Source organism: Pipistrellus kuhlii, unplaced genomic scaffold, assembly GCF_014108245.1.
Source record: "Pipistrellus kuhlii isolate mPipKuh1 unplaced genomic scaffold, mPipKuh1.p scaffold_m20_p_15, whole genome shotgun sequence".
Taxonomy (NCBI): domain Eukaryota; kingdom Metazoa; phylum Chordata; class Mammalia; order Chiroptera; family Vespertilionidae; genus Pipistrellus; species Pipistrellus kuhlii.
Window position 1 is genome coordinate 44,815,204 of NW_023425460.1, and position 24,662 is coordinate 44,839,865.

Here is a 24,662-nt window from a genome sequence, read left to right on the forward strand (position 1 = left end):
GAAGATGGCCAATTACGAGGGCGAGAAGGCGGGCGCTCCTCCCTCCGATCCGAGGCCTGCAGTCCAAGCGTGGTGGGTTCCTTAAAAAGTTAAGAGCTTCCAGACTGCTTTAGTGATGTTAGAAGCGAGAGGCCGGCCCTCGCTGCAAAATGAAGACCCGGGGCAGGCGTCCCTTCCGTCCAGAAGACTCTGGTCTCCGCTACTCCTGCCTGAAGCGCCCGCCCGGCGGGACTCCAGTGGCCCGGCGGAACCCCGCCCCCATTCCTCATTGGCTCCCGCGGGACACGTGGAGGCAGGGGGCGCGGACGCGGCGGCGTGGGCGGGGCGCCCGGCCCCTGGGGGAGATGATCGATAGTCCCGCGGACTCGGGCCTGTGGGTCGCATGGACGCCCTGGCGCTGGGCCGGTGGCGTCGGCGGAGGCCGGAGGAGCTGCAGGTTCCGGGGGACGCGGTGAGCCCCCGGGGGTCTGGGCGTGAGGAACCGGAAGGCGGGGTCCTCGGGCTGGCCCGCAGTGGGCTTCGCGTCTGCCTCCCGGCGGCCCCTTCCGTGTGGAGGCCGGGCTGGCAGCTGCCCGCGCGCACCTGCTGGGGCGGGGCCAGAGGTGGTGGGCGGGGCCAGAGGTGGGCGGGGCCCTTCCTCCTGCCGCGCCTGCGCAGAAGTCGGGACTGGTTTGCCGCCAGACCAGACCTGCACGCTGTCCAGGACCAGTGACCGGAGGTGCAGGGGCCTCCCTGCAGGGCTCGAGGCCTCGGAGTCTGGGCCAGGGGGTGGCGTTGTTCCTGCGCCCCGCCTCCCCGTGCAGGCGCTGGCTGGTGCGGTAGGAGTGCTGGTGGGGCAGACTGATCAGTCTCGCCTGGGTTGAGTGTTCTGACCGGGGAGAACCGGGTGGGAGGCGATGGCGTGGGTGGGTGGTCGGGTGGGTGCGAGACTGGGAGGGAAAACAGTGTGGGACGTGGGAAGGCACCTCCTCCCCTTTCCAGGAACCCAAAGAAGTCCGTGGGGTTGAAGCGGGCATCGCTCCCTGTCATCTTCCGCCTCTGTCTGCCGATGGCTGGCTCCTCTCCACCTGGGCCATACTGGGGTTCTGCCCCAGGGCACGGGGTGCTGCCTGCACACCCTGCGGCGGACTTCCTTCTGTCCGCTTCTCCTGGCCCTACAGGCTCCAGGAGACAGATCTCGCACAGTAGGATAAGTGGCTTAACTTTCTCCCCTGCAGCATCTCTTTGTTTCCCTGCCACCCCACTCACTGCCTGGTCACTAGGCCAGCATCACTTACGTCACAGCCACACCCCACTTCCGGGGACCATGTTCCTAGGGCACAGGTGTAGCTTCTGAAACAGGGCGACTTCATACCACATTGGCTCAAACAAGGCTGGCAAGGGGGTTAGTTGGGGGAGAAGGTCAGCAGAGGAGAGCACTTGGGGGCTAGCAGGCCACCAGCAGAGTGGTTAGGGGTGATTAGGCAGGCAGGCAGGTGAGCAGTTAGGAGCCAGTGGTCCTGGATTTTGAGAGGGATGTCCAAATGCCAGTTTAGGCCTGATCCCTCTAAACCTGCAGTCAGACATCCCCTGAGGGTCCCAGATTGGAGAGGATGCAGGCCGGGCTGAGGGACACTCCCTCCCCTTCCTCTTTTCTCCCCCTCCCATTCCCCCAACCCCCCCCCCCCCCCCCCGCACAAATTTCATGCACCAGGCCACTGGTATAACAGATTTATATTGTACTTGATAAATATTGCAAGCCTAAGATTACTCCCCAATAAGTATAATATGTTCATTTATGTCTTTTTACTTTAATTCGAAATAAAAGTGATTTTTCTTTGCTCTTCTTTGCTTATCTTCTTCTAGATAACACGCTCTCATAGAATGAAGTTGCATTCTTACTTCTGACCGCTGGCTTGCCTTGTCTCCTCATAAGTTTCCTTCTCTTTGCCAGGCTAGATTGGTCAAGAGTGTGGACACGCACAGGAAGCTGAGTGTGAATCTGCACAGAAAGTTGAGGGGGTCTTAGGACATGGTCAGAGCTGGGTAAAGCACAGCATCAAGATGCTCAGATCCGGTTGACGTCCTCTATGCCCTGCTAGCATGGGCGTTGATGGGGGACTCCTCATTCCCGGTCTTCCCTGTAGCTGACATTGTGCCAGATTTCACTGTGTTGCAGAGAACGCCTCCCAAGTGCAAGGTCATTTTCCAAATGAAAGTGTCATCGAGGAGGAATCTTTGCTTGATGGAAACCGTGCTCTCTTTCTGAATGGCGGCCTGTAGGGCCTTATTAATCTCTCTCATCAGCATTAACGGTTCCGTACTCAGGCCTGATGGACGTCCGGATCAGCCACTCCATATCAGCAGAAGGAAACTTCCCTTACTGTGGTAGGATTAAAACCAAACTCAACTAAAACCCTCACTCAGCAAACTGTTCCTAGTAACTAGGACTCAATTAGCCAGCATTCCACATTTAGAATACAAATGAGTAAAGGCCATTAGTCAGTAAAAACCCTCAAATGCCTCCAATCTGAAAGGTTAGGGGTGTGTGTGTGTGTGTGTGTGTGTGGAGACTTACCACTAATTACCTTCTGAGTCCTAATGATTTACCTTGGTATTCTAAGTCACAGTATATATGCTTAACTCATATATCAGCTTATGTGTTATATACGTTTAGTTCAAGGTGTTTGATTTTTAGGAACGTGGCATTTTCTTGCTGTGCTGATGGAAGAGAGAGAGCACACGGTGCTCTGCTGTCGGTGTTGGAGGAAGTTGGTATCTTCTTATTCTCCACCTTCTTCTCCGGTGGAGGGCGGCCTGCGGGTGCAGCCACAGCACGGCTGGTACCGCCTGTCCCTGTGCTGTCACCGGCTCCCGGTCCGCGGGGAAGCCTCTCCAGTCTGGTCGCTGCGCCCGCTCGCTGGCATCCGCGCAGAAGCAGCGGCTTTGAATTTCATTTGTGCCCGATTGTGAAACCTTTCACCCCTCTCCCCGCTCCTCACGTCCCTCACCCGGCTCCCGGGCCCCATCACTTCCCATGAAGAAGCAGGTCCTCCGCAGCACAGGAGCGGCCGCACCTCTCGGTGCGGGCAGCCCGTCTCTCCCAGACCTGTCCGCTCTGCTCCATCACTGAGGCAACCAGATACATATCTTACGTTTTAATGTATGCGTCGTATCAAGTGTCTTCTCTTAATCGCATTCCTGCTTCAGCTGTTCTCTGGCGAGGCTGCTGTTCGATTGATCTCCTTCAATTATCGTTAAGTAATGGGGTCTTTGTGTGGACGTGGGTTTTAATTTTGTTTATTCAGTGCGCGTGTCTTTATAGTCGGCAGTAAGTCTCCATCGGCCTTATGAAGGCTGACAGGGCCTCGCTGGAAGCGGGGAGGGGGAGAGCCGAGTCACGCAGGCATCCGGCGCCCGATGCCCCTGCAGCCTTGCTTCTCCCTGGGCCCAGGCAATCCTCGTGACCCAACTATTTGCCGAGTGAGTGTACGGGTCAATCCCATGCAGTCAGCGCCCAGTAATCCACAGCAAATAGCAGGAAGCATGAATAATTTAACCCACTCAGCTGACGGAGGGCCATCAAGCCGGTGATCCCCGCCTTCCCCGGGGAGCCCAGCCTCAGCCCAGCACCTTGGTATCAGCGTGGGTCCTCCTGCCACCTGCCACCGAGGCGGGAGCCGGCCTCCGCGGCCACCTGAGCCCCCAGGAGGACCTCGGCTTGTCGCCATGGATACTCACCAGTCCGCTGACCTTCACGTGCCAGTTGTTCTGTGACCCCGCCCAGACATGCTTCCAGATGTCACCCTGGAGGGTGGGGCGTGTCACGGAGGCAGTAGCTTCTGCCTCCCATCCCCCACCCAGCCCTGCGCTTCCTTCTCAGCGAGGCTGATGTCACTCCGAAGGCAGGGAGATAGCAGGAGTGCTTCTTGCGGAGGGATGTTGCTGATGGGAAGTCCACGCCCATGTATGAAATGGCATGGGCCACGTGGTGTTCCCTCGTTTCCCTTTAACACGGATTATTATTTTTTTAATTAAATACTTTTTGTTGAAAGTATTACATTTGTCCCTCTTTTCCCCTCATTTCTCCTCATCTCTTCCAGCCTATCCCCAACCCCCACCCCAGGCCTTCACCTCCCTATTGTCTGTGTCCATGGGTTGTGCTAACACAGGTTATTGAAAACTGACAATAAGCCAGTTTTAACATGTCATGCCTCTTTTTTACATTAAGTTTATTGGGATAACAGTGGCTAATGACATTATATAAATTTCAGGTGTCCAACTTTATCACGCAACGTGTGTTCTGTGCTCGCCACCCATGTCTAGCTCTCTTCCTCACCATGTATTTGACCCCCTTTACCCTTTTTTATGTCATTTTCATTCTCTTGTGTTCCTTCTTTCCCCAAGGCCCCTCACTAGTTTTCGTTTGAATTCTCCTTGGGTACTTTACAATGTATTCTTCATTTCTGACATAATTTGGATTCCCCTTCCATTACTTTTCCTGGGTTCATTCACCTCTCTCCTTCTTCCTCCGTTTTGGTCCCTTTCTGTTTTTAATTGACATCTCTCATTCAGGGTGATTTTTCGTCTCCTCCATTGTTTGAGTACGTCTAGTTATGTTTGCAGACTATTGAACTACAGTTTTCGTTGGTTCACGGTGGTTTTTCACGAGGGAATTTCTATGGCGTTGGTCTTTCTACAAGACCCTGGTCTGAGGGCACCTGGTCCAGTCAGTGCAGCCGCTGTGTGTGTGTGTGTGAGAGAGAGAGATGGGGGGCCTGAGCCTCCTGATAGTATGGTCCTCTTTACTTGTGGGACCCGAAAATTTCCCTGTTTTTCTTCTTTCTATCTTCACCACCACTCCTCTTTCCCCTATTGCTCCCGGAAGCTGTGAGTTTGAATCAAGCCTCTTTAAATGGCTTGTTCCTTAGAATTGTGTGGACTTCCAAGTCCCTCCCCGCGTCCATGCTCTGGACCACACACCTCCTGTCATAGCTCCTTTGTGTTCGTAGTGGTCTCTCGGGGCCGTGGAGATGGCTCTCACCCTATGTGAGTGGCGCATCGCAGAGCCCGCATCAGTGGGTGTGGGCTGGGAGCCGGGGACCCACACTCGGATTGGGCAGTGTGTCTCTTTTTACCAGCCTTACTTTCAGATTTGGGCATCCTCTGTCTTTAAGTTTTGCTCAGGGTGCGGTTTGGGTAGAATTCTGAGTTTCTCAGGCTTCAATTTCCTGTCATTTGGGAGGAGCTGCAGGAGGTGGTAACTGTCTTCTGCCCCCTAGAGGTCAAGCGCTTACCCCGAGGAATTACAACCAAGTGGCTTACGGGCCACAGAGTCCAACATTTTTCATTTTAATCTCTACGTATCTGTCCTAAGGCACGTTAGGGAACAGTAGAACCAGCAGCCTAACCCTCTGAGATAAAGCTTCTCTATTAAATCTATTAAATAAAGAGGTGTCACTTTAGAAAATATGAAGTCAGTAACAGTACAGATAATAAATAATTTGGCATAAATCATGATGAGGGTTTGCAAGTGACTGGAGAAGGTGTGGCCATGGGTGTCACGGGCAGGAGCTGTCCAGCAGCCGGGCCTGAGGCTGCCCGGGGATCCAGAGACAGTTACACCTCTAGCTGTGTCAGAGCCCGTGGTGCCCTCCCCGCCCACAGCCTGGGCACTGGGAGAGTGATGTTCCCGTTAGCTTGAGGGGAGGGCTTTGGTAGTTTACCGTTAGTTCAAGCGGAAGCAGAAACCAAATGCTCACTTTCCCAAAGGTGATCATTGAAGACTGGGTGTGCAGCTTTTGCAATGAAATGAACTTGGTCTTTGGTGTCCGTCAGAGAAAGAAAGAATTCTTCAGGTGTGGCTTCTTCCTGTTGCGTTGAGAAAGTGTGCCACTCACCACCAGCAGAATGCGTGGCAGCATAGAACTAATTTCTTGAACAAAATTTACGGGGTTTGTGCATTTTCAATATCAATAAACCAGTCACAATAGTTTATGGCGAGATTTTCCGCTCAAATTGTGAAAATGACTGTTTTAAATCTGCAGAGCTAAGTAAACACCAGACAATTTAGGAAATAATGAGGTTAAGTGTAATTGATGGCGGTTATTCCTGAAGATCGAGTTTAGAGTCATCTCCTCAAACGTCCCATAAACTTGCCAGCTCCACAGGGTGGCACCTGCAGCTGGAGTTCCCGGGAAGGCAGCGGATCGGATTAGCGCCGGGTGCTTTGCGAGGCCATCCCCAGTGACCCTTGCTTCCTTTCAGAAGCGGGTGTGCCGGAGCCGGAGCTGCGAGGCGGCTGCGCCGGAGCGGGGCTGGCCCCCGGTGAGGGCCGGCGCCCCGGGGTCCTGGGGCAGCCGGGAGCTGGAGGCGCCGCCCGGAGGCCGAGCCCCTGCGCCCAGGCCGGCCGGCGGCCAGGGGCCACCGAGTGTGCGGGTAGGTTCCCGTTCCTGCCGTTTAGATATTCTAATAAAGAGGGTGAGTGACCGTGGTTCTGATCCGAACGCGGCTGTCATCTGTCCACCAGGTCCCTCCGCCCGGTGGAAGGAGCCCCGCGCCGCCCTGCCTGCGATGCGTCGCGGGAGAGTCTGTAAGTACATTCACCTTCCCGTGTCACACAAAGGGTAGACTTGTTCTTAAATATTAGCCCCATAAAACAAAGTTAATAAAAAAGGCAATTACGCTTCTCAGGAGTGAGGGATGTGAATGAAAAGGTGCCGTTTGATTTAAGCTTTTCTTGGCATTCTGCTGGGGTGCAGGCTAATCTGTCTCCAGCTTCAAGTTGGAAACAGGAATTGCACGTATGTTTAAGATTCTCTTTAAGAGCAGGGTGCAGGGCAGGGAACAGGCCGCTGGGTGGGATGAGCGCGGATCTCTTGAGGACATCTGGGGAGGAAGGCCTGCCCTCGTGTGATCATCCACAGAGGAATCGGGGCTGTTTTCCCTCCTCTCTGGTAAGCTTTTCTCTCAGGTTCCCCTGAACATCCCATAAACCGAAGATTTCAGGAGAAATGCAGTATTCACACCATTAATTCAAAGTCAAGGGCGGTCTAACACTGCCAGGGCCCTGTTCTCAGTCTCCTGTGTCAGGTGGAATATCATAAAGTATACATTAGCATAATCATGCCTTGGTTATTAATTTTGAGCTTATTCTAAGAACAAGTTAATATATCTTTGATAACCTCTGTAATTCTTGGGGGTTTTTCAATTTAAAAATTGGAATCTTAATATTGTAATAAAATAGAATTATGTTTAATTTTACGTAGAAACCGGGAGTGTGTATAAGTGTGTGTGTGCGCGCGCATGTCTGTGTATTTCTGCTTTTGTTCCTTAAAGATTTTTACAGAAGCGCATTGTTCTGACTTTGATAAGCAAAAGATTGAGTCAACAAATTAGATCTTCAGTTGACACTTTGCAAGTTATTATGTTTTTTTTTTTAAACATTTTAAAATATATTTTATTGATTTTTTACAGAGAGGAAGGGAGAGAGATAGAAACATCGATGAGAGAGCAACATTGATCAGCTCTTTCCTGCACACCCCCCACTGGGGATGTGCCCACAACCAAGGTACACGCCCTTGACCGGAATCGAACCTGGGATCCTTCAGTCCGCATTCCGACATTCTTATCTACTGAGCCAGACCGGTTTCAGCTGCAAGTTATGATGTTTTACAGTGATAGGCAACGATTTTGTTTTATTCCCAGAACTGCAAGCGTGTTAGTTGTCACCTCTGCTCCTGTGAAGTCATTAGTCAGGTATGAAAACAAAGCCCCGTGCAGACTCGCCCTGTAAGGTGGGCTCTTCCTCCTCGGAGCTGCCTTTAGGAAGCTCTGCTCTCCCAGGTAATGTGCTTCCGCCCTGGCAGTGTTAGACCGCCCTTGACTCTGGAACTTACTCTGCTGAGGCCGAGTCACGTGACTGCCACGCTCCCTGTGCAATGCAGAGAAGTAATATTTACCTTGAGAAATGTGACCCTTTCTGGGCCCATTGCTTATTGCTGCTGCCCTCCCTTCTCCTCTCATTTCAGTCTCTTCCAACCCCCTCCCACCCTGGGGCGCCCCCTGGGAACGAGCCAGGGGTCTCTGTGCTCTCAGAGCTGTGCGCTGGCATGAGTGGCTTAAAGGAAAAAAATTTGGCTCGAGCAACTGATTGGATCATTTTGGCTAATATTCTGTTTGAACAACAGTACCTATTTGATTAGGGTTTTTCCTTCCTTTGTAATTCCCCAAGCTTGCCTCTGTTAGGTTTCACAGGAAATGAGTCTATGAGCAGAAAACCTATATTGATATGTAAATATATCAGGTTTTGGCTAATGCTTGATATTCCTTTTCATCTAAATTTCAGAAACCGACTTTAAAAAACCAGTTTCTCTCTATTTGTAGTTATTTTCAATAAAATTTCACCCAGCCTTGGGTGACTTAATATTTACACCCACTATTTCTAAAAGTCTTATGTAAATAAAGATTGAAATATGAATTCGAAAAGTCACACCTCTTGATATTTGAACAGACTCCAGCTGCATATATCTTCTTTTTCTAATAATATGGCTACTCACCCTCCTAAGCTTTTAAAATAATAAGACACTGTTTTTGCATTTTAGAACATTGGAAGTCCAGTGTTAAATAAAAAGCAAATAGTGTTTTTAGCGATGCAGGATCCCCGGGAGCAGTGCTTAACACAGATCACCAGCGGGCATAGCCCTGCATGTCAGACGGCTTCATTAAACATGCCATGCCACGCACCAGGCCCGCCACGCACCAGGCCCGCCACGCACCAGGCCCGCCATGCACCAGGCCCGCCACGCACCAGGCCCGCCACGCACCAGGCCCGCCACGCACCAGGCCGTGCCACACGCCAGGCCGTGCCACACGCCAGGCCGTGCCACACGCCAGGCCGTGTCACGCACCAGGCCCGCCACGCACCAGGCCCGCCATGCACCTGGCCCACCACGCACCAGCCCCGCCACGCACCAGCCCCGCCACGCACCAGGCCCGCCACACACCAGGCCCGCCACGCACCAGGCCCGCCACGCACCAGCCCCGCCACGCACCAGGCCCGCCACGCACCAGCCCCGCCACGCACCAGGCCCGCCACGCACCAGGCCCGCCACGCACCAGCCCGCCACGCACCAGCCCCGCCACGCACCAGGCCCGCCACACACCAGCCCCGCCACGCACCAGGCCCGCCAGGCACCAGGCCCGCCACGCACCAGGCCCGCCACGCACCAGCCCCGCCACGCACCAGGCCCGCCACACACCAGCCCCGCCACACACCAGACTGTGCCACGCACCAGACTGTGCCACGCACCAGGCCGTGCCACGCACCAGGCCCGCCACGCACCAGACTGTGCCATGCACCAGGCCGTGCCACACACCAGGCTGTGCCACACACCAGGCCCGCCACGCACCAGGCCCCCACGCACCAGGCCCGCCACGCACCAGGCCCGCCACGCACCAGGCCCGCCACACACCAGCCCCGCCACGCACCAGGCCCGCCAGGCACCAGGCCCGCCACGCACCTGGCCATGCCACGCACCAGCCCCGCCACGCACCAGGCCCGCCACGCACCAGGCCCGCCACGCACCAGGCCCGCCACACACCAGGCCCGCCATGCACCAGCCCTGCCACGCACCAGACTGTGCCACGCACCAGACTGTGCCACGCACCAGGCCGTGCCACGCACCAGGCCCGCCACGCACCAGACTGTGCCATGCACCAGGCCGTGCCACACACCAGGCTGTGCCACACACCAGGCCCGCCACGCACCAGGCCCGCCACATACCAGGCTGTGCCACACACAAGGCCGTGCCACACACCAGCCCTGCCACACACCAGGCCTGCCACGCACCATTTTTGTTTGGTTTTTGTTTTTAGTTAATGCTCACCCGAGGGTATTTTTCCTTTTTCTTTCTTTTTTTTTTTTTTTTGGAGAGTGTGGAAGGGAGAGAGACACACACACACAGAGAAACATTGACCTGAAAGAGACATGGATGTCTCCTGCATGTGCCCTGACCAGGGCCGGGGATCTAGCCTGCAACCCACGTATGTGCTCTTGACCGGAATCGAAACCCAGACCCTTCGGTCCGAGGGCCAGCACTGTCTCCCCTGAGCCCCTGGCCAGGGCAGAGACTGCAGTTCTGCACGCAGGCCTCTGGGCCTCGGGCCTCCCCTCGTGCCAGGGTCCCGGTCCAGGCTCAGCGTTCGGAGTGTGGCAGGGCCAGTCCTGGCTGTGAGTCACGGGATGCGGTGGGGGGAGGGATGTAAAATTGAAAAATACCGTCAGGCCCTCTACTATGGCCTGTCACTGGGGTTCCTTCGCTTTCTTTTACCCGGCGTCACTGGGCTTCACCCCCCAAACTGGAACCCACTACGGAACCATGCTTGTTGGTATTGCTGACCAGCACCCCACCCCCACTTTCCAACGAGCTGACTGGGGATCCTGGCCTGTGCGAGGGGCTGAGGGCAGCCGCTGAGGGAGTGTCTTCAGCAGCCTCTGTGCTGCTCGCCGTGTGACCCTCGCTCTTCGACTCCATTGCCCGATGGGGGGACTGGGCCACCGCAGGGGTGGGAATGGAGGGCCCCGGAGGGCGTGTGGGTTCATCGTTGCCCTGTAGGGACGGCAGGAGGAGCCAAGCATGGTGATGACTCTGATTCTAAATGGACATACTTTTTTTTGTACTTTTATCTCCAAGTGGGTGACCTTTAAAATATTTGCTGTATTTGTTTGCCCGCCTGTCTCATTGGTGATTGCTTTGCACGCCTGCAGCGTCCAGGAGCGCGGTAGCAGAGCAGGAGGGCAGCAGCGCAGGAGGGCAGCAGCGCAGGAGCGGACCCAGGCCCGGGGGGGACCAGACTCGGCCTGTCTCCTGTGCCCGCCTGTGCTCGGTACCGCAGGCCCAGGGGGCAGGCGAGACCAAGGCCAGGGAGGGAAGGGTGGCGTCCTGACACAGATTAAGGAAGATCCATGTGCATGGCTCGCTCCATGTGTCCTGTTTCAGCAGCTAGTTCTTGTCGTCCTTTATTCTTCCGTCCTGAGAGAAGAAGGTGCAATCACGGAGTCATCAACAGGATTTCACTGGTCGTTCTGTAAGAATGGAATTGTCTCCATGCCCTCCCCCTGGATGGGTCAGGGATCCTGAGTTCATCGGTCTGACCCCGTCAGGTTAGAGAGAAGGGCAGTGAGGGCCTCAGGGGCGTGGTGGAGGGGGCGGCTGGCTCCAGCACCGCCCTCCTCCCTGTTCTTGGCTGGCGTGCTGTTTGCAGCCAGCGTGCCAGCGTCACTTCCCAGTGCCGGGCACAGCGGCTGCCGTGACACACCAAGAAGGCAGCAGGGAGACGATGGGTCTTCGTGGACCTCATGCCCAGACATAATGAGAGCCGCTTGGCCCAGGCGCGGGGCTGAATTATTCACACTGAGAACGCATGAGCTGGCCAGTGCAGCCAAATGTGAGTCCCAAAATAGATGCTTCTGAATAGACTCCCTGACGCAGTCTTCCGATGGAGCGTCTGATAGCGAAAGCTTTCTCTGGAATGTGGGTACCAGGAAGGGAGTGTTACTAGAAAGGCTTCACGTCGATCATTGCTGGGCTCTGAAGGCAGAAGGCCGTGGCCGGATGGGGAGGAACCTGGGCTGCTTCCACGTCCCGTCCGCCCAGGCGCCACTTTCTGTGTGGAATCCCGACTCAGTATCTGGACATCATTTTAACAAATTCTATCTTATGAATATATAGATATTTTTATTCTCCTTTTCCTCAGAGGCGAGAGGAGAAATAACATTTATTAAGAACATTCTACATACGGGCGCTGTAGGAAGTGCTTTAACTATCTTAACTATAACATTTTTATATTTATAGGCATACCCCGTTTTATTGAGCTTTGCTTTATGGTGCTTCGCTGAAACTGACTTTTTTTTTTTTTTTACAAATTGAAGGTCAGACCATCCACCAGCAAAAAGGATCAGGTGATGCATAGTATCCTTACCAATGAAGTATTTTTTAATTAAGAGAGATGCATTTTTAGGCGTGGTGCTATTATTACACACTTACTAGGCTGTAGTGCAGGGTAAGCAGCTTCCACGTGCCCTGGGAAACCAACAGATTGGCATGATGAGTTCTATCGCGATACTCACTTTATATACTCCGAGTCCGCCCTGTCCACTCCGTAAGCACGCACCTGCCCCCGCAGTGAGGCCTCGTTCACCGGGGTAGCGGTCACTGCAGGGGTAGCAGGTCTGTGTGTCGGTGAACACGCAGCCACAGTAGGTGAATTTCGTCCATGAAAATCCATTCCCACGGGCGCTGCTTTGTCTTTCAGGGCCACTTTAACCACGCCGAGCCTCGTTAGAAGACGGGAGCTGGAAGAGGGAAATTCCGATATGAATCTCCATGTGATGGCGAATGTGAGCCTCTTACAGATGGGTGTGGGTGCACACCTGTGCCCTCACCCCGGTAACCCACCGCCCTCCGCGACCCAGCCAGGAGGCCCTGCCACTTCGGAGACTGCGGACCGCCAGCGCCGTCCGAGCCGTCTTCCCCGCAGCCCGGTGGGAAAGAGCTCCGTGGTGCCAGTGAAACGCCATCCAGTGTCCTGGGAGAACCCTGTGGCTTCTGGAACCGTGGCCTCCCTGTTATGCTTCTCCGTGGCTTTGTGGGTGTGTCCGGGGCTGCTTGGCATTCTTTTTAATGAAGACTTATTTTTATACTTAAATGCCCTCTCTTACCACATGCTGGTGTCCGCGCCGCTCTGTGTGGCTGTGCCCCGAGGCCATCAGGCACGGCCCCTCTGACATTAAACGGCAGATTCTCATTTTCTTGGGTTTCGATGTGTCGTCTGACTGCGGAGACCAGTGCTATTGGCCCTGAGTCAGAGGCTCCCAGGGGTGTCCTAGGACGAGGCCCTGACAAACCGAGCTGGCTAAGGGATTGCTGGATTCTTCCCCTTCCCCAGCCTGAGCTAGGTGATCTCGTTGTGTTAGCCACGTGGGCCGGTTCTCTGCAGGCCACCACCACCCCCTCGGTGCTCTGAGGAGCCCGGACCATCAGCGGTCGCAGTGTGCAGTTGTGGAGGGAATGCACGTGGGAAAGACAGACAGAGGGGACAAGGAGCCGGAGGACACTAATAAATGCTGCCAGTGATGTGCACGCTCAGGACTGCTGGAAAGGAAGCTGGCACTCCAGCCCAGCCAATGGCCGAGGCAGTGGCGGGAGGAAGGGGGGCTTTGGGGGTGCAGGTCATGGGGAAAGGGGTGCCTGCTCCCAATTGGCCTGTCCCCCTGGCCAGTGGATGCAGTGCCCACAGACTGGGGCTCCATCCTTGGCTTTGGTGGGTGGGGCCAGGGAAGGAACCCAGCCTCCCTCGTCCTGCTGTCCTCCAGCTCAGGGAGGGAGCGGGACAGTCAGTGATCCACAGAGAGGGAGGCAAAACCAAATGCCATTTGCTGAGCCCGAGGGTGACGCATGGAAGAGAGTGAGGTCCTTGGGAGGGTGCTGCGGGCACTGCTGGGGCCTGAGGCGCCTCTGGGAAAAGCCATTGCCCACTATTTCCCTACCAGGCACCCAGCCCCCACCCCTGGCCCTGAACAGACCCTCAGGTGTCCTGAGTGGACACGGGGTGAGAGAGAGCAGACTGCCTTCATGACCCACGCCATAGCCATGACGCTAACGCGGTAACAGTGAGCGCTTGGGTGCAGCCAGCATTTCTCTGGCTCGGCCTTTGATGGACACCTGATTCCCATGACGACGCCGTGGGCATGTTCCAGCCTCGCCCACTGTGCACATGGCACCAGGTCCAGAGAGGCTGCGCCGTGGGAGGCCGCTCAGCCGGTCGGAGGGCTGCTCTCAGAGCCCACCTGGGGTCAGCAGGGGACTCTGGGCCACTCAGAGCTGTGAGGTAGCAGCCAGGTGAGCATCGTGGACGGAAGACACGCCTATTCCTTGCAAACACCTGGGTGAGAATGTGTGTGCCTCTACTTGCAACCAGAATACTGCCTGTTTCTGGAAGGCAGAGCCTCAGAAAGCAAGTGCGCACAGATACACACACACACACACCCCCACACACACCTGAGAGGGATGGACACTGCCCACTGCCCTACTTGGGCAGGTAAAGGGTCTCCCCGGGGAGACAGAAGTGGCCCTCCAGGGAGATGGAAGCCCACCCTGTGCAGAAGCGCGATGGGTAAGTTAGGCTCTCATGGGGTGTGCACTGGAGCCGCTGGAGTGCCCGTGGCCTTCAGCTCCAGAAACGGGCACCTGGGGCAGCGCCGTCGTGACTTCTGCGGAGATGGCAGCTTCCCACACGGAGGGGAGTGTGGCCGGCTCCTATCTGAAGTGTGCTTCCCCGGAGAGACCACCGCCATTTGATCTATTTTTGATTAACATGTAAAAATTAAAAATTAAATCACATGGCGTCACTCCTTGGGGAAAACACACTCGGGTTGTGAAGTATTCCCCACAGTAACCTTGAGACTCCGGCAGCATTGTCACATCCCTGGATGGTCCTGGTGCGTCCACGTAATTAAAACGAACTGCCTGCCTGCCCACATCTGGGCGGTGGGCTGGTGCCTCCGGGGCAGGTCCTGGTGGGGGAGGCCCCCGCCAGCTCCCTGGTTCAGTCTCACCCATCATCAACGAAGGTGCTCCCGCTCCTGCTCAGCAGCCTAAGCACATCACACGTAACACCAGCGGTGACGGACATGGCCCAGAAACAAAGCAGGCACAATTGGATTTCCTAGGAAAACGTGCTCTGCAGAATCGAATCTAGGACTCATTTGTACCCAACAACTTTGTCAGTCTGCCTCGGCCTCTGGGAAAGCCAGTGCTTATGGGGTCCGGGCAGGCTCCTGGCAAATGAGATGCCAGCGTTTGCACCCACGCTGCCCATGCGCACGTGCTGCACCGACGTGACGTGACAGGATGTGACTGAGCCGTGACTTCATCTCCACTCGTGTGGGGCGTGACTGGGCAAGGTCGGCCGCCCAGGGGCACTTTCCTGGGGCCGCCGAATAACGACGTTTCTGGAGTAAAGGGTTTAGCGTGGCAGCAGGGGTGCCGTGAGGCAGCTCTAAGCGAGTGGAACGTGTAAGGTTGCTGGGCCCAGGGGTGGCCCCAGAAACACCGAGCCCCGTGTGTGTGTGTGTGTGTGTGTGTGTGTGTGGCCCCCGGGGCTGCGGCTGCTCTGTCGTCAAGGGCACACGAGGGGGTCCTGCACCCTTTTAATCAGCCAGCGTCAGCCACGTGACTCACATTTCCCTCCGGGCTGGAAGGTTCTGTTCTGGCAGCAGGTCTGGCTCGGGCACGTGGTTAGGTGATAGCTAACCCAGCCCAACGAACAGTGACTCCCTAGTGGAATCTGACACTAGTTCAAGTTCAGTGTCCTCCACGTGCTGCGGCCCCGCCTTCCTTCTCGGGACTTCTTTCCCTTCCTTCGTGGCCACTTCCCTGCTCTCTCGCCTTCGCGTGTCTCCTCCGCCGAGCGCCACGTGCCTGCAGACGCCTTCCCTATGGCAGATGAGAAGTTCTCAACTGGAAGCCAGTGCGTGCCTGGAGCCCCCCCGGGGGCTGGGCACCCTCGCCCTCTCCCCACGCCGGGACCCGCCGGACGCCTCTCACGGTCAGGAAAGAATTAAAGACAACATCCAGGGTAGGAAGCAATTGCGGAGGGTGCAAGTTTCTGGCCAGGCAAATAAATTGGATTTAAGTATATTACAGTCATAATCTTTTCCTGCCTCTCTCCAGACGGTCTCTGTACGTGGAAGAATGAGAATGTATTCGCAGACAAAGCGTGACCTGAGGGAGAAGCCCGCCGGAAGCTGGATTTTCAATAACATAAGACAATAAAGCTCAGACGCCTAACCTGCCGCAATATGGTCAGAGCATAAAGAGCTTAGCTGCTAATAAAAGGGAAGGGGCTCCCCCTCCCGCCCGGCGAGGCGGACCCCCAGAAGGACACTTCATAAAGATCATAATGGGTTAGCTGGGATCACGCAGACACGGGGCCCCTTGTTGACCGATTGTCTGACACTTGTCACCTATGGGTCTGATATTAATAAGTTCCCTGTTGATTTCCTTGGGGCATTTTTGTCCCTGTAATTGCACACCTTCCCGCGGTGACCCCGGGCGGAGTGACATGTGGGCTACAGGTACCTGATGGCAGGATGCCTATGCGTCCCTCTCTCCTTTCCGGGCTGTGCCCACCAGGCCGTGGCACCTCCCTGGATGGACAGAGGACAGAGCCAGCTGCCCCTCCCCGGGAAGCCACGTATCCCAGCTTCTCCCACAGCGGGGAGCGTTGGTGAGATTCAGGATCCGGAGTGATTTTCCTCTGAGTGTGTTAGCTTTTTACATAACTTTATCAGGGGGTTAATGGTTGCCAAGCTGTTCCCCAGCCAGTGTAATGGAGGCAGGTTTCATGAATGTACCAGGTGAGTGTGATGCAGAAAGACAGCCGGGAGAGGAGCAGTGCTCGGACACAGATGTTCTCTGACCTGTGAGATGTCACTGAACCAGAGCATGGCTGCAGAGAACTGTGACATCACACACACGTCCTGCCTGTCTGCCCCTGCCCCCACCACACACCCTCTCCACCTGGACTGTCTGGTGGTGCCAGGCTGGTCCATGCCTTACTTATCCTGCCAGGCTCTTCTCCTTCATCTGCAATTTAAAATGACATTGAAGCCAAGTTTTCCAGAACATTCTACTTCTGCTAGTTCCAGGCGTTGCTTCATCCCTTGAGTTGTACCTTGGAGAGCCCGCCCCATTCCATGGGGACACATCTCTGTTGAGGTTTCATTCCTGGGGCAGTTCCTGCTGAGGAGAGGTGCATGTGGGAGGGCTGATGCTCCTGGAGACCCACACTGCATGCTCTCACTGCTGTTCTCCGGGGACCGCCGTTCTCCGGGGACCCCACCCTGGTCCAGCATGGCACAGCGAGCACTTAGGGGGGCTGCACGCCTGCCTCACGGCCACGTCCCACCGAGGGGACACGGGACACTTCACCCTGATCCACAACGCTTACGGAGCCACATGGCTTCTCCCTTTGATCGTCAGATACAGACCATGGAAATGTGCTCACAGGAACCATGTGGCCATGGGGCCGCCGACGAGGAGAAGGGGAGGGAGCTGCTTCCCTTGGTGAGGCCTAAGGCAGGGCTTTTAGAAACGTCCAGGCCCTGGTGTCGGGGGACTTGAGAGGGAGCCGCCTGCCTCTGGGGCAGGTGCTGTGGCTCCCAGGTGTCAATGCTGAGCCACAGACAGGCCCACAGAGCCCTGCAGCCATGGTGGCAACTCTCCCATGTGCTTATGGTTTTGTGATGGGAGGTGCTGAGCTCTGTGGGTGGTTCCTACAACCTACTGGGCTCAGAAAGCCAGAGCCCAGGACTCACGTGGGCTCCTGGTCAGAAGGCCTGGCATGGGAGGTGCCTTCAGGTGTGCCAGCCATGCCCTCCATGACTGATCTTCCTGAGCTTCAGTGTCCTCATCAGAATATGGGATAACAGGTGCCATTGGGCAGATCAACTGAACTCATTGTAGCTTTTTTATTTTTTAAGAATAGTTTGTTGATTTAAAAAAATATATATTTTATTGATTTTTTACAGAGAGGAAGGGAGAGAGATAGAGAGCTAGAAATGTCGATGAGAGAGAAACATCAACCAGCTGCCTCTTGCACACCCCCTACCGGGGATGTGCCCGCAACCAACGTACATGCCCCTGACGGGAATAGAACCTGGGACCTTTCAGTCCGCAGACTGACGCTCTATCCACTGAGCCAAACCGGTTTCGGCAGTTTGTTGATTTTTAGAGAGAGGAAGAGAGAGGGAGAGAGAGAAACATCAAAATGAGAGTGAAACATCAATCTGCTGCTTCCCGCATGTCCCCTACTGGGGACTGAGCCCACAAGCTGGGCATGTGCCCTGACCAGGCATCAAACTGGCCACCTTTCAGTGCACAGGACGACGCCCAACTGAGCCACACTGGTCAGGGCAATTGCAACCTTTTAATAGAAGACAGTTCTCAGCCTTTGAAGGGCAGAGTTATGGAATTAATTAATTCTCCCCCTGAATTGCATATGTTGAAGTCCTAACCTCCAGTACCTGAGAATGTGACTGTATCATTAGATAGAATCGTTAAAGGCAGTTAAGGTTAAATGAGGTCATTGGGGTGGGCTGTAACCCAATCTGATCATTGTTCTTGTAGAAGAGGAGAATAGGACAGACACACAGAGGGAAGACCATGAGAAGACAGAGGGAGAAGACAACCCTCTATACACCAAGGAGAGAGGCCTCGAAAAAAACCAAACCTGCTGATACCTTGATATTGGACTTCTAGCCTCCAGAACTGTGAGGAAATAAATTTCTATTGTAAGCCAAAATACCTCTGTGGTATTTTGTCATGACCACCTGTGCAGACTAATATAGGCAGGTTTTCCTACAGCTACCTCTGTTCTTAGCCATTGTTCCCCAGTGTCTTCTGAAGATGTTTCTGTCACTAAGTCACATGCTCAGGGGCCTCCCAGCCTTGTGACACAGAACAGAACACCTGTGTGGTAGAAACAAGCATATGAATACAAGCCAAGTAAACTCATGCTGGACCTAACCCTCTTGCAAATAAAAACTACAAACTCTGGACAGAAAGAAAAATAATATTCTCTACTCATGTCTCTGGCTGACCTTTGAACCACACATGTTTTTTCACAGACTTTAAGCAAGTCAGCTAAAATAAAATATCCGAATTGTGATTTGGCTTATACTAAAGTCATAGAGTTTTCACACTAAATCCAATTGTGTTAATTACTTCCTAAAACAACAACAACAACAACAAAATCAACACTCTCTCTGGGGCATTGTAACAGACTTCAGACTCTCCACAGTGTAATAACCCAATGCATCCATTCTAGGATACAATCTGAATCTGCTTGACAGGAAGAAACAGAAAAATGTGACCCAGTCTCGAGAAAAATCACTCAACTGAGAACAATCCTGAGATGACTCCAAGGTGTTGGAATTAGAAGACAAGGAGTTTAAATATTAAACTGTACTTTAGGAAGTAAAGGAAAATATGCTGGCAGTGAAAGAGGGGGAAAGAAATCTCAGCTAAGAAATTGAAATAATAAGAACATGAACTACATGGAAATACTAGAACCAATAATAATAATAATAATAATAATAATAATGACAATATTTGATTTTGAAAATTCAGTGAATTAACTTACTACCAGAATGGAAATAAGAGTCAAGAATGAATATAGATGATCCAATATGACAAAGAGATGACACTCTGAAAATAATGGACAGAGCCTTGGGAACCTGTGGGACAATATCAGATGGTCTAACATCTGTGCAATTTGAGTCCCAAGAAAAGAGGAAATAGAGAATGTAGCCAAGCAAGTATGAAAAGATCTAGTGATCAAGAAATTTCCTAAATTTGACAAAACACATAAATTTGAATTTAAAAAAACTCAGTGATCCCCAAACAGGATAAATAGAAATAAATCATACCTAAGCATCCTAATCAAACTGCTGAAAATTAAGACAGAGAGAGAAATCTTTCAAGCAACCAGAGAAAAACTATACACATTGTACTCAGAGCAGTGTTATTTGAATGACTGCAGACGTCTCATCAGAAACTATGGAGGCCAGAAGGCAGTGGAAGAATGTCTTTAAAGTGCTAAAAGAAAAGAACTGTCAACCTAGAATTCCATCACCAGGGAGAGGTAGTATCCTCCAAAAATAAAAATACTTTCCGATTAAAGGACACTTAGCAACTCTGTTGCTATTTATAAGAAATACTAAAACAAGTTCTTTGAAGAAAATAAGACCAGTTGGAAATTTAGATTTTAGGGAAGCAATGAAGAGTATCAAAACTGGGAAGTATGTGTTAATGTAAAAGAACTTTAAAATCTTAATCTCTTTGAAGTACATAATACTGTTTGAATCTAAAAATTCCAATATTGTCTTCTGGGGTTTACCAGGTATGTGGACATAATATAAAGGACTGGGCAGCAGTTGGACCCTATACAGTTATAACTTTTTTCTTTTTTTTTTTGTATTTTACATAATGGTACAATGTTAACTCTAAGGAGAATAAAAAATCAAATATGTGGGGTGTTCTCACAGGCAGGGCCACCTATCAAGCCTTAATAATCTAAAGGACTGAATTCATGCAGAAGATGTAACCTGACAATATGGAATCAGATTGGAAATCAAGAACAAGAAGATGCCCAGGAAGCCTGCTGTGGCAGACAGAATCATGAGTAAAACCCCACCCCGGGGTGTCCTGTCCTCATGCCTACAGCCTGTGAATCGTTAGCTAAAATAAAATATCCCAATTCCATAGCAAGGGGAATTAAGATGGCAGATGGGCTGAAGGCCTCTCTGCTAGGGCCTGGCGATCGGGTCCTGCATTATTCCAGCGCCCTGAGTCATCAAGGGTCCTTGTAAGTGGGAGAGGTAGGCAGGAGAGGAAGTCTCAGTGACGTGACATGAACAGGACTTGACCTGCTCTGCTTGCTTTCGGGGTGGAGGAAGCCACAGCCCAGGAGTGCAGCCGCCTCTGAAGCCGGTGGAGGCAAAGACATGGACTCTCCCCTGGAGCCCCCAGAAGGGTGCCTGTGCCTTTCCCTCTGTGTTCCCGGGTCAGGCAGAGCCGGGGGTGCCGTCTAACATCCAGGGAGACCATCTCCAGAGGGCCCGACTTGCTCTGAGCCCACTTCCCACTCTGGCCAGGCGGTGGGCCCAGGGAAGGTGGGTGGGGATGCCAGTGAGATTAGGCCCTGCCCTTGGGCTTGGCCGACCAGCTACCTTCCAGCTCCCAGCCCAGCATGCCAGGCTGCAGCACAGAGCGGAGGCCAGGGAGAGCCACACAACAGCTGCCCAGGCTCCCAGCGGTGGGGTTGCTGCCACATCTACTGGCAGGCGGTGGGGCAGGACTAAGGGAGAGGCCTAGTCCTCAGTTTGGGGTCATCGTCGTTTCTGTTTATCGTCAAGACCATAACCACACCTGGGGAGTAGACAGCGTCACTGAGTCTGGCCCTCAGGAGGCTGTGGCTGCTAAACTTCACGGCAACACAGCTGCCCTCAGACTTGGTCCATTCAGGCTGCTCACCCACCTCCCGCTGACCCGAGGCAGAGCCACAGCAGCTTCCTGCCTCCTCCCGTCCAGGGGGCTGCTCACAGAGCTTCAGGTGGGGGAGTCCCCCGCTGTTCCCAACGCCCAGCGGGTTTGCTGGAGGAAGCGAGAAGCCCAGTGGAGCTGGGCACCCAGGCCTGACTCACTGAGTCACTTGCTGTGCGAGTCACTGCCCAGCCCCCTCGTCACGGCCATCACTCCGACAGCCCCACTTCTCGTGGGGGCACAGGCACAGGGCTGCCCTCTCCCTTGTCTCGTTCATTGTGCACACCCAGGGTTTTAGCGCCTGAATCTGGGGCCCACACTGCCTGCTTCCCCGCAGGTCACAGCAGTGAGGGCTGGAGCTCCCATCCAAACCCGAACACTGGGATCGTTTGTGCCAATTCTCGGGAGCTGCGAGGGGAAGGATTTCAAGTTAAGGAGGACATTCCAGGAACTGGGAGCCCCTGGAACCCCAGCACAGCCATTTCTAAGTGCATTCAAAGAGGAAGTCTCTCCAGGAGGCCCCGTGGAGTCGCGGGGCGGAGAGTATGCTGAGATTCTGTGGAAGAAGGATGTGAAGCGCTCAGAGGATGAATGGAGCCGGAGGAAGCTCTGGCAGCGCCCAGGTCCTGCCTGCCGGAGGCCTAGGGCACCCCCCTCCCAGGACCCCCTTCCGTGCTCATGAAGCTGAGTCCTGGCCCCTCGTGCTGTACATGTGCAGTCACTCTGTAGGCGGGAGCTGGAGACAGCAGCTGTCAACCGGGAATGTTGGATGACCTCGTAGGGAACACGGAATGGATGAGTTAATCAACCAAGTGCTGCCCGCCGCCCGGTGTGCGGGCTTCCCCGATGCTCCTGTGGTTGGTTAGTGGAGGTTCCTTGGAGGTGCTCAGAGTGTCTGTGGGCAGAAGGGGTGCCCCTGAGCCTCTGACCAGCCTATGTCCTCAAGGCGACATCTGTCAGGAACCCCAGGGTGGTGGGGGCCTGCTGCCCGCAGCTACTCTCTGCCCATAGCTAGTTGGCCCTGCAGGGCACTGACTGGGGGGCATCCCGGGTCTAGACCAGTGGGGCCCTGCCCCGCCCGCCCCGCCCTGCCCCGTGATGGGGGCGCCGTGGCGCTCTCAAGCGTGGGCACGTTTGGGTTGACTTTGGTGAATCCTGAGCACAGTGTCCCCCGGAGATGCACCGCTCACCGCTCTACTTCCCGTCTCTCCTGGGACGTGCCGGCTTCACGAACAGACCACGGACGAGGCTGAGCCTCTGGTAGTGAGCACTGAGCACACCGCGGGGTTCTGAGGCTGCGAAGTTTGGGGTGATGCGTTTCATGAATTTTGTATTAAGATATAGCACAGCTGCCATCGTTTGCATTTCACAGTGTATCAGAGCAGGTGTTTAATACTTAATGTTTGGATGAGGCGATGTAGTTGACACCTACCGTTAGAGGACAGAGCTTCAAACGCAGGGAAGTCTTCGAGCTGCAGTTTGGAAGTTTAGACTAAGAAGCACCCAGATTGGGGGTGGGGGGTGGGGGGGTGGGGCGGGGGATGGAAGCAAAGACCTCGGAGGAGAGCTCTACGCCTGGGCTCCCTGCTGCTGGCCGGAGGGACCCCTGGGCCCCACAAGCCGCCTCCATCCCGACTGACCTCTGCCCTTTGCCAATGCTTCGCCTCACCCAGAGGAAGCATTGGGTAAGCTTTTCTCTCCAGCAGAGAGCGTTCCAGAAAGGCGCCCGTCCCTTGCAGGGCTGATTCAAGGAGTCAAGACAGCTCTGACCACCCAGCAGCCTCTGCGTGTTAGCTTGTCTCCTGTGCTCCGTGGGACTCTGCAGTGTGCTTGTTACAGCTTACTTCCTAAGCAGATGCACCTTAAGAACAATTTATTGGGGTATTAATGCCTCTTAAGGGAGACATCTTCAGCCTGGCTAGAAAACCTGATTATGGGAGAGTCCTGGGGAAGATCTTACATAGCAACCAAGTCAGTAAAAACCCCCACATGTGGTCCATGTGATGAAAGACACGGTATTTCCCAGGCCATTGCTGAGCCGCCTCAGCCCCGGCACACAGAGCTGGCCCCTCCCACCCGGGCCCCACAGTGCTCCCCAGGCCTCTGCCCAGGGCCCCCTGCCCCCCGACAGCAACACATGGAGGCCAGAGCCACAGCAGGCAGCCAGGAGGCAGGACAGACCCATATGCAGACACCATGGGGCCCATGTGAGGCGGGAGGGGCCTGGGGAGCAGCCTCCTGGGGGAGGGGGCGGTCCCCATGCCAACCTGGAGAGGGCGGGAGGAGGCAGCTAGAGTCCTCCCGGTGCCCTATCTATGCTTCTGACACTGGAGGCGGGAGCCCCGCCCACCTGACATAATTGACAGTTCCCCACTTCCCAGCCCTGTGGCCGTGGGCGGATTTCTCCAGGTTGCTGTGCCTCAGTTTCCTCCTCTGTAAAGTTCGGATAACACGTCCGGATGTGAGTGAGAATCAGTTGTCGTGATGGACACTGGAGCGCGGAGGAGCGCCCGGCGTGGCACAAGGGGTGCCCGGGCACTTGCTGCGGACGCCGCACTCTTACAGGACAGGCGGCCGCAGGACTCCGACACGGCCTGCGTCTCCCTGGGCCTCTGAGTCCTCATCTGCAGAATAGTGATAACAATAACACATTGTCAGAGTAGCTAATACGGTGATGAGTGCCAAGGCAGACTGCTGCCCAAGGCAACATTTGGGCAGGAGAGGGCGCTATTTGGGCTGAAGATCCTCCAGCCCTTCGGACCCACCCTGGCCGCTGCCCAGCACAGGCTCATTTGTCTGGAAAGGCAGGCCAGCGGAGGCCTTGGCTGAGGGGCTCATATGCAAAATAGAGATCATGTCCTAACCCCATTTGTCATGTGATCAGCGCTCACGACAGCGCATGACACATCCCTGCCAGCGGCACCGTGTGACACACGCTTGTAGGCCCGGGGTTGCAGGTGTGACATAAAGACTCCTCTCCTGACGGTGTCTGGATGGACCAGGCCACAGCACACCTCTCCCCGCCCACAGAGGCCGGAACAGCCCGGGCTGTGCCCACTTCATGCCGGGCGCCCGGGTGAGCCGGCCCCTTGGGGAGCCCAGGCCGCCGCCTCATTCTGAGGGTGGCTCTGGGCCCGGGTGCCCTCGGTGGGAAGCCAGGTTGCCCTTTACTTTGTCTTTCTTGCAGGAGCTGAGAGTAGAGAGCAATGCGTCACGTGCTAAATATGGCATCAAGCTCCCCACGGCCTGTTTCTAAAAGGGAGGAGAGTCGGGGGTTTGCGGGGTGCTGTGTGCAACCGGGAGCCTCGCTCTGCCTGCTGCCACGATTCCAGGCACCCTGGTGCTGCTGACCAGGGAAGGCCCTCCCTCCCAGGACCCCCGCCCCCCAGGTGCTGCCCGGAGCCACACCACTTCACCCCTGAGGCACAGTATGCAAGGGAGCGATCCCAAAGACCCAAACTATCCCCCCCCCCATCCCTCTCCCATCTTCCTTTTAGGAGAAGACCCCGTGAGCTCCAGCCAGGGCTCGGCATCGGCTGAGGCCCCTCTCACGGGCCTCTGGCACCGAGGCGACTC

At 54.7% G+C, this 24,662-nt stretch overlaps 1 protein-coding gene and 1 long non-coding RNA gene across 4 annotated transcripts; both read left to right on the top strand.

The window, feature by feature from the left end:
- Positions 1–296: 296 nt before the first annotated feature.
- CUNH10orf143 (chromosome unknown C10orf143 homolog) lies at positions 297–12,791 on the top strand. 3 transcript variants are annotated; one of them, XM_045582182.1, is made up of 5 exons: positions 297–451; positions 6,247–6,417; positions 6,509–6,571; positions 7,687–7,737; positions 12,295–12,461. In XM_045582182.1, the coding sequence occupies exons 1-5, from the start codon at positions 383–385 to the stop codon at positions 12,322–12,324; spliced, it is 384 nt and encodes a 127-aa protein (XP_045438138.1). In that variant the 5' UTR covers positions 297–382; the 3' UTR covers positions 12,325–12,461. The 3 variants fall into 3 exon arrangements, with proteins under 3 accessions (XP_045438138.1, XP_045438137.1, XP_036295195.2); XM_045582181.1 differs by lacking the exon at positions 7,687–7,737 and having other exon boundaries at positions 6,509–6,550; positions 12,293–12,791; XM_036439302.2 differs by lacking the exon at positions 7,687–7,737.
- A 2,338-nt stretch (positions 12,792–15,129) lies between these two features.
- LOC118719213 lies at positions 15,130–15,830 on the top strand. Its single transcript, XR_004988065.2, has 2 exons — positions 15,130–15,618; positions 15,714–15,830. It is a non-coding gene; the product is annotated as an uncharacterized LOC118719213 (long non-coding RNA).
- Positions 15,831–24,662: the final 8,832 nt, after the last annotated feature.

What these genes read in the sequence shown, in the direction of transcription:
- CUNH10orf143 (XM_045582181.1), top strand. Translation starts at nt 383, where the DNA reads ATGGACGCCCTGGCGCTGGGCCGGTGGCGTCGGCGGAGGCCGGAGGAG. An exon ending in AGGGGCCACCGAGTGTGCGG is followed by an intron (nt 6,418 to 6,508) that starts GTAGGTTCCCGT and finishes TCTGTCCACCAG; the next exon opens with GTCCCTCCGCCCGGTGGAAG. An exon ending in GCCCCGCGCCGCCCTGCCTG is followed by an intron (nt 6,551 to 12,292) that starts CGATGCGTCGCG and finishes GCTTTGTCTTTC; the next exon opens with AGGGCCACTTTAACCACGCC.